This window comes from Oncorhynchus kisutch, linkage group LG13 (assembly GCF_002021735.2).
Source record: "Oncorhynchus kisutch isolate 150728-3 linkage group LG13, Okis_V2, whole genome shotgun sequence".
Taxonomy (NCBI): Eukaryota; Metazoa; Chordata; class Actinopteri; order Salmoniformes; family Salmonidae; genus Oncorhynchus; species Oncorhynchus kisutch.
The window spans coordinates 71,274,646-71,283,817 of NC_034186.2; the positions used below are offsets into that span (position 1 = coordinate 71,274,646).

A 9,172-nucleotide genomic window follows, 5' to 3' on the forward strand; every position below is an offset into this window, starting at 1 on the left:
AGCCCTGACCTCAATCCTATAGAAATTGTGTGGGCAGAACTGAAAAAGCGTGTGCGAGCAAGGAGGCCAACAAACCTGACTCAGTTACACCAGCTCTGTCAGGAGGAATGGGCCAAAATTCACCCAACTTATTGTGGGAAGCTTGTGGAAGGCAACCCATAACGTTTCACCCAAGTTAAATAATTTAAAGGCAATGATACCAAATACTAATTGAGCGTATGTAAACATCTGACCCACTGGGAATGTGATGGAAGAAATAAATTATTCTCCCTACTAATATTTCACCTTCTTAATTATAATAAAGTGGTGATCCTAACAGACCTAATGCAGGGAATTTTTACGAGGATTAAATGTCAGGAATTGTGAAAAACTGAAATGTATTTGGCTAAGGTGTATTGTATGTTAACTTCTGACTTCAACTGTATTTTATATATATATATATATATATATATATATATATATATATATATATATATATATATATATATACACACAAAACTATTTTTATTTTATTTTTTATATCGGCAGATTAATCGGTATCGGCTTTTTTTTGGTCCTCAAATAATCGGTATCGGCGTTGAAAAATCTGTTGGTCAACCTCTAGAACTCACCTTTCAGCAGGACAATAACCTAAAACACAAAGCCAAATCTACACCGGAGTTGCTTACCAAGAGGACAGTGAATGTTCCTGAGTGGCTGAGATAAAGTTTTCACTTAAATCTTTGGTTGTCTAGCAGTGATCAACAACCAATTTGACAGAGTTGAGGCAAATGTTGCACAATCATAGGTGTGGAAAGCTCTTAGAGACTAACCCAGAAAGACACAATTGTAATCGCTGCCAAAAGGTGCTTCTACAAAGTATTGACTCAGGGGTGTGAATACTTATGTAAATGAGATATTCCTGTATTTCATTTTCAATACATTTGCAAAAAGGTCAATTTTTTTTCTTTCACTTTGTCACTATGGGGTATTGTGTGTAGATGGGTGAGAAAAAAAATAATTTAATCAATGTTGAATTCAGGCCTTAACACAAAATGTGGAATAAGTCAAGGGGTATGAATACTTTCTGAAGGCACTGTAAGTGCTATATTAATTCCTAGCATCTATTAGGCTTACATTGTACAGAAATTGTACGTTTCAAAACAAAACATATCTACCTAATAAAACAATTTATCAATATACAATTTTTTTGAAATAATTTATTGCATTGTGCACGGTTTGGTTAAACAGCCTTAATGTTGTTCATATTTATTAGTCAATGTAATGACTTAGTAGATAACAAGTCATTGACACATTCTTATAATAACAGTTGCCTAATCATTTAGAATAAATACAATGTACACTATCGTTCAAAAGTTTGGGGTCACTTAGAAAGGTCCTTGCTTTTGAAAGAAAAGCAATTTGTTTGTCCATTAGTGTGTCTACTTTGAGAAACAGACGCCTCACAAGTCCTCAACTGGCAGCTTCATTAAAAAGTACCCGCAAAACACCAGTCTCAACGTCAACAGTGAAGCAGCGACTATGGGATGCTGGCCTTCTAGGCAGAGTTCCTCTGTCCAGTGTCTGTGTTCTTTTGCCCATCTCAATCTTTTACTGGGGCGGCAGGGTAGCCTAGTGGTTAGAGCGTTGGACTAGTAACCGGAAGGTTGGAAGTTCAAACCCCCGAGCTGACAAGGTACAAATCTGTCGTTCTGCCCCTGAACAGGCAGTTAACCCACTGTTCCTAGGCCGTCATTGAAAATAAGAATTTGTTCTTAACTGACTTGCCTGGTTAAATAAAGGTAAAAAAATAAATAAATTGGCCAGTCTGAGATATGGCTTTTTCTTTGCAACTCTGCCTAGAAGGCCAGCATCCCGGAGTCGCCTCTTCACTGTTGAAGTTGAGACGAGTGTTTTGCAAGTACTATTTAATGAAGCTGCCAGTTGAGGACTTGTAAGGTATCTGTTTCTCAGACTAGACATTCTAATGAACTTGTCCTCTTGCTCAGTTGGCACCAGGGCCTCCCACTTCTCTTTCCATTCTGGTTAGGGCCAGTTTGCGCTGTTCTGTGAAGGGAGTAGCACACAGCGTTGTACGAGATCTTCAGTTTCTTGGCAATTTCTTGCATGGAATAGCCTTCATTTCTCAGAACAAGAAGACTGACAAGTTTCAGAAGAACGTTCTTTGTTTCTGGCCATTTTGATCCTGTAATAAAACCCACAAATGCTGATGCTCAACTAGTCTAAAGAAGGCCAGTTTTATTCCTTCTTTAATCAGAACAACAGTTTTCAGCTTTGCTAACATAATTGCAAAAGGGTTTTCTAATGATCAAATTAGCCTTTTAAAATGATAAACTTGGATTTGCTAACACAACATGCCATTAGAACACAGGAGTGATGGATGCTGATAATGGGCCTCTGTACGATTATGTAGATATTCCATTAAAAATCAGCCATTTCCAGCTACAATAGTCATTTAAAACATTGACAATGTCTACACTGTATTTCTGATCAATTTTATGTTATTTTAATGGACAACAAAAAGTGCTTTTCTTTCAAAAACAAGGATATTTCTAAGTGACCACAATCTTTTGAAAGGTAGTGTAATTAATCAGTTACAACACAACTATTTATCACACACACCAAGACAACACTATCAGTTAAAGTAGGTTATAGATTCAGTACATAGGCGGTATAAAGAGTATTTGTTTCTTGTATGTACAGTCCTGGCCAAAAGTTGAGAATGACAAATATTAATTTCCACATATTAATTTCCACAAAGTTTGCTGCTTCAGTGTCTTTAGGTATTTTTGTCAGATGTTACTATGTAATAATGAAGTATAATTACAAGCATTTCATAAGTGTCAAAGGCTTTTCTTGAAAATTACATGAAGTTGATGCAAAGAGTCAATATTTGCAGTGTTGACCCTTCTTTTTCAAGTCCTCTGCAATCCGCCCTGGCATGTTGTCAATTACCTTCTGGGCCACTGATGGCAGCCCATTCTTGCATAATCAATGCTTGGAGTTTGTGGGTTGTTGTTTGTCCACCTGCCTCTTGAGGATTGACCACAAGTTCTCAATGGGATTAAGGTCTGGGGAGTTTCCTGGCCATGGACCCAAAATATCTATGTTTTGTTCCCCGAGCCACTTAGTTATCACTTTTGCCTTATGGCAAGGTGCTCCATCATGCTGGAAAAGGCATTGTTCGTCACTAAACTGTTCCTGGATGGTTGGGAGAAGTTGCTCTCTGAGGATGTGTTGGTACCATTCTTTATTCATGGCTGTGTTCTTAGGCAAAATTGTGAGTGAGCCCACTCCATTGGCTGAGAAGCAACCCCACACATGAATGGTCTCAGGATGCTTTGCTGTTGGCATGATACAGGACTGACAGCAGCGCTCACCTTGTCTTCTCCGGACAAGCTTTTTTCCAGATGCCCCAAACAATCGGAAAAGGGACTCAGAGAAAAGCAGTCCAATCCCAGTACCTTTTGCAGAATATCAGTCTGTCCCTTGTGTTTTTCCTGGAGAGAAGTGGCTTCTTCGCTGCCCTTCTTGACACCAGAACATCCTCCAAAAGTTTTTGCCTCACTGTGCGTGCAGATGCACTCACACCTGCCTGCTGCCATTCCTGAGCGAGCTTTGTACTGGTGGTGCCCCGATCCCGCAGCTGAATCAACTTTAGGAGACTGTCCTGGCGCTTGCTGGACTTTCTTGGGCACCCTGAAGCCTTCTTCACAACAATTGAACCGCTCTCCTTGGAGTTCTTGATGATCCGATAAATAGTTGATTTAGGTGCAATCTTACTGGCAGCAATATCTTTGCCTGTGAAGCTCTTTTTGTGCAAAGCAATGATGGCGGAACGTGTTTCCTTGCAGGTAACTATGGTTGACAGAGGAAGAACAATGATTCCAAGCACCACCCTCCTTTTGAAGCTTACAGTCTGTTATTCAAACTCAAATCAGCATGACAGAGTGATCTCCAGCCTGGTCCTCATCAACACTCACACCTGTGTTAACGAGAGAATCACTGACATGATGTCAGCTGGTCCTTTTGTGGCAGGGCTGAAATGCAAGTGGAAATGTTTTTTGGGGGGTTCAGTTCATTTGCATGGCAAAGAGGGACTTTGCAATTAATTGCAATTCATCTGATCACTCTTCATAACATTCTGGAGTATATGCAAATTGCCATCATAAAAACTGAGGCAGCAGACTTTGAAAATTAATATTTGTGTCATTCTCAAAACTGTTGGCCACGACTGTACTGCAGACCCACTCTGCTCACCTACATCAGAAAAGTATTTTCATCATACATTCAGTAAAATAGTGTCATGATTTTAGATATAGCACAAAACAGATATAATTCACCCAAAATAGTAATTGACATGACAGACGTCTACCTTACATTTAAGTCACTTTATTGCTCTATAAATCAAATTTTGACGTTTTGATGAATCATCTACACCTACAGCCACGGTAAGTGGGAAATTAGATTAATTTGTACTTTGAACTATCCCTTTAATGTCCAGAAAACAAATCTGAAACTGCATGCCAACTAAAAACTCTACCCAACATCTAGCTGTATCTAGTGGAATGTCAATGTCTGGAGCTCTAAGACCTTCGAATTGACGCTTCCTACATCATCTTGTTTGTCCGCTGTAATAGTCAGCCAAATGCCCCACCTCAGTGTTCTGGTGAAATATGGCTGCCCCCCCAGGTAAGGGCTACACATTGGGAGTAGTGGAAAGGGTGAGTTACCCCCATAAAGCAATGAATTTGAGAAAGGCGCAACACAACCAGGCAAATCATTATCATCAATCAGCGACACTGAGCCAGGTGAACAGAGAGGTGGTGGGTGCGAGCGAAGGTCCGGAGGCAGCGGGGGCAGGAGTACGGTCTCTCCCCAGTGTGGGTCCTCATGTGAGTTTTAAGGTGGCCGACCAAGCGAAAGCTCTTGTCACACTCCTGGCAGGGAAAGGGCCGTGAGCCATTGTGGATCCTCATATGTTTGCCCAGATCCCCTGAAGAGGTATAGCAGCCGTGGCAGACAGAACATTCATACGGCTTCTCTCCAGTGTGGGTGCGTATGTGTTTTGTGAGATCTCCAGACTGAGCAAAGCTCTTGCTGCACTCCGAACAGACATATGGTCTCTCCCCTGTGTGAGTGCGTTGGTGGTTCTTCAGGTGTTCCAGTCGAATGAACTGCTTGCTGCACACTGTGCAGTGGTAAGGCCTCTCGCCGGTGTGTGAGCGCATGTGTGTCTTCAACGCCCCAATGTCTATGACCTTCAGGCCACACTCCCCACACTGGTGGCCTTTCTCATTGTTGTGGATCTTTAGGTGAAGCCTCAGGTTTCTCTTGATAGAGAAGTCTTTACCACACTCTGTACAGTGAAAGGGTTTCTCCCCCGTGTGAGAGCGTAGGTGAATGGTCAGACTAGACTTGTATCCAAACTGCCGGTCACATTGGGAGCAGGAGTACTGCTTTTTGCCAGAATGAGTGGTCATGTGACTCCTGAGACCCTTCATACGGGCAAAATCCTTCCCGCATTCCTGGCATTTGAATGCCTTGACTCCAGAGTGTATCAGCAGGTGTTTGCGTAAACTGCCGCTCTCCGCAAACCTTTTGCCACACTCCTTGCAGGCATAAGGCTTCTCTCCGGTGTGAATTCGCATGTGAATGTTCAGGCTCTGTGGACTACAGAGGATCTTGCCACATTCTGAGCAATGGAAGCCGACTTCAAGACAGACCACAGGCTTAATGTCCTGAGGTTCAGTGCCCTCTGGTTCATGACACTGGTGAGGTCCCAGTCCCCAACAATTCTTGAAGCTCTTCCCACAGTCGGCACAACTGAGGTGTCCATTGGTGCTGATCACAGCCATTTTGTGTGAAAGCTCACAGTGGTTTTGCAGACTGCCCAGGTATCTGAATCTGCGGGCACACTGTGGGCAGGTGTAGAGTTTTGCCGAAACTCTGTGTGGACGGGCAGGTTTCCGGGGAGTGGCTGAAGGGTGGATCTGGAGGGTGTGGATGCTAAGCAGCCGTGGGGTTTGGAACATGAGGCTACAGTGGAGGCAGCTGTGTGTTGGGAGCGTCTCTGTTCCACTGCTCTTTGAAAAACTGCTTCTCAACATGGCCAGATACTCCTTCTGGTGGTTCCACTTAATGTGCTTCTCCAGGAAGGAATGGTTGGTGAAGGAGATGGTGCAGTATGTGCAAGGAAAGAACTGCGGAGAAGAGACTGAGGGAGAGTGGTGGAAGTAGGGGTAGAAAAAGACAAAGGGAGAATAATAGATGAGTTGTTATTCTTGACTTGACTCTTTTTGTTATTATTGCTATTGACTGACGTACTGCATAGTTGTGGGAGCTAGCACGTAAGCATTTCACTGCACCTTTTACCTGCTGTAAACTGTGTATGTGATTAATCAAATGTGATTTGATTTACAGAAGAGGGACATAAACTAAAATAAGAAACATTTCAAAAGTAAACGATAGTCCTATATTTTCATGATGAATCTTAAATTCAAAGTCAATATAACCATTTAGCCTAGTCAGTCAATATCAAATATTCCAGCAAATTTTAAGATGACACTGATTTTAAGGGTGGGTGTGTATGCGTACCTCTGTTGCTGTCAGTATCCCTCCCGTCTTCGGTGTCCTCATCTGTGTCTTCTTCACCCACATTCTCCTCCTTCATGAAACACACTTGAGTTTCTCTCTTAACCACTACCTTATGTATTTCAGAATCAGAATCATACTCCGCTTTTACCTCTACTGTTCCTTGGCTAATGTAAACGGAATCTGTTTCAGTCTTGGTTATGACGGTTCCAGAATCCTTGTGGAGTGCTCTAGAATCAAAGCAATGACTCTGTACTTCAAAGTCTGCTGGTTCCTCTTTAATTTGGATGGAGTTGGAAGTTACCCCTTTAGTGTTGGGAGAGTGAGCTTGGCTAATGTCTGGTTCTTCTCTTTTGCAGTTAACATCATCTAACGGTGTTTCACACTCTGTTTTGATGGGGTCTCGGTGTTTAGACCTCATGATTTTGTGTTGCTTTTTCCCAGATCTGTTCTTCATCTTGTTGACAAGAGTGTTTCTGGTTAGGTCAACACCTTCACATTACATTCTGTGGAGAAAAGACAAGGTTTGATTGAACATCACCTTATTATGATCCTTGATAGAGAGCTATCGGGGATCATAATAACCCATCCAACAATGTAAAAAGTAAGAAACCCCAATTCTGCAATAGCTATGCTGAAGTCTTGCTTAGTAATACTCAATAGCCTACTACTTCATAGCCCTTCATAACACAGCATTATCATAATTACCTGCGGAGTAACTTTTGGTTACAACCTACCTAGCTAGATTTCTACGTCGACGTTGGTAACCTATGTAGGCTTGCATAGTTGTAGCAAGACAGCTAAACGTGTATGTTAGCTAACGCACCCTTGCTACTTTGTATGATTGTCACCCACCAAATGTAGCTATCTTGATTATGAAGACAACCACGAGAGGAAAAAGTTGTTTATCGTATAAATACTCACGGATAAATAAATAAAAAAGCAAGCTAGCAAAGTTTTGAAAATAGCTTAGCTAGCTACCTTCTTTCTGATTGTTGTCACCGGAAACAGAGACGGAAGAGAAAGCGAGACATCCCACTCCCTAATTGTTCTGGTTCATATACAGTCAATGAACTAAGCTGACCAGACCAAACTGCTAATGCATTGGAGAGCCACCACGTTAAGCAGACCGGAACATACCATTTTATTTCAATGATCAACGGCCTGAGCGGGACCTCTTCCTTTATCCACCATCTTTAACCGGAAAGCTGATGCATTTCCTGGATTGTTAGTCATGAACCCTGACCAATCAGGCAAAGATCCCTGGATCATGTGCAAAGATTTAGCGCCTGTGACGAATTGACTGAATGAACAGGGAACATAAAAGGAACAAAAAAAAAAATAAAGGAACAATAATTCTCGCCAAAAAGTATCTGCCATAGAGAATGATAGAGACCTCTAGTGGCCAAAAGAGAATTAGCATGGGCAGCACTATTGAGGGATTCCACCATTTTAATGTAGCCAACTGGGTGGGACTTCCAACTTCATTGGATGATCCCTCCTGGAGACCATGTTGCAGTCGTGTCCAACCAGGCCATCAGGAGGAGTCAGCCAATTGTGAAGAAGAAAATGTACTACCTAAAAATGGAAAGGGGTTCCACTAGATGTTGGAACATTGCTGCTGGGACTTGCTTCCATTCAGCCACAAGAACATTAGTGAGGTCGGGCACTGATGTTGGGTGATTAGGCTTGGCTCGCAGTTGGCGTTCCAATTCATCTCAAAGGTGTTCGATGGGGTTGAGGTCAGGGCTCTGTGCAGGCAAGTCAAGTTCTTCCACGCCAATTTCGACAAATAATTTGTTTGGACCTCTCTTTGTGCATGGGGGCATTGCCATGCTAAAGAAGGAAAGGGCCTTCCCCAAACTGCTGCCACGAAGTTGGAAGCACACAATCATCTAGGATGTAATTGTATGCAGTAGCGTTAAGCTTTCCCTTCACTGGAACTAAAGGGCCTAGCACGAACCATGAAAAACAGCCCTAGACCATTATTCCTCATCCACCAAACTTTACAGTTGGCACTATGCATTCGGGCAGGTAGCTTTCGCCTTGCATCCGCCAAAACCAGATTCTTCGATCGGACTGCCAGATGGGGAAGAGTGATTCATCACTCCAGTGAACGCATATCCACTGCTTCAGAGTCCAATGGCGGTGGGCTTTACTCCACTCCAGGTGACGCTTGGCATTGCACATGGTAATCTTAGGCTTGTGTGTGGCTGCTCGGCCATGGAAACCCATTTTACGAAGCTCCCAACAGAGTTATTGTGCTGAGGCTGCTTCCAGAGGCAGTTTGGAGTATTGCAACCGAGGATAGGTGATTTTTACACACTGTGCTTCAGCACTGGGTAGTCCCATTCTGTGAGCTTGTGTGACCTACCACTTTGCGGCTGAGCCGTTGTTTCTCCTAGACATTTCCACTTCACAATAACAGCACTTAGTTGACCAGGGCAACTCTAGCAGGACAGAAATTTGACGAACTGACTTGTTGGAAAAGTGGCATCCTATGACAGTGCCACGTTGAAAGTCACTGAGCTCTTCAGTATGGGTCATTGTACTGCCAATGTTTTCCTATGGAGATTGC

At 42.7% G+C, this 9,172-nt stretch overlaps 1 protein-coding gene across 4 annotated transcripts; it reads right to left on the minus strand.

Annotated features, from left to right (window-relative positions):
• Positions 1–4,145: 4,145 nt before the first annotated feature.
• Positions 4,146–7,831, minus strand: LOC116353128 (gastrula zinc finger protein XlCGF57.1-like). Of its 4 annotated transcripts, XM_031787122.1 has the most exons (4): positions 7,735–7,831; positions 6,746–7,100; positions 6,598–6,667; positions 4,146–6,217 (listed from the first exon to the last, which is right to left on the minus strand). In XM_031787122.1, the coding sequence occupies exons 2-4, from the start codon at positions 7,049–7,051 to the stop codon at positions 4,794–4,796; spliced, it is 1,800 nt and encodes a 599-aa protein (XP_031642982.1). In that variant the 5' UTR covers positions 7,052–7,100; positions 7,735–7,831; the 3' UTR covers positions 4,146–4,793. The 4 variants fall into 4 exon arrangements, with proteins under 4 accessions (XP_031642982.1, XP_031642978.1, XP_031642979.1 ...); XM_031787118.1 differs by having other exon boundaries at positions 6,598–7,100; XM_031787119.1 differs by lacking the exon at positions 7,735–7,831 and adding an exon at positions 7,576–7,719 and having other exon boundaries at positions 6,598–7,100.
• Positions 7,832–9,172: the final 1,341 nt, after the last annotated feature.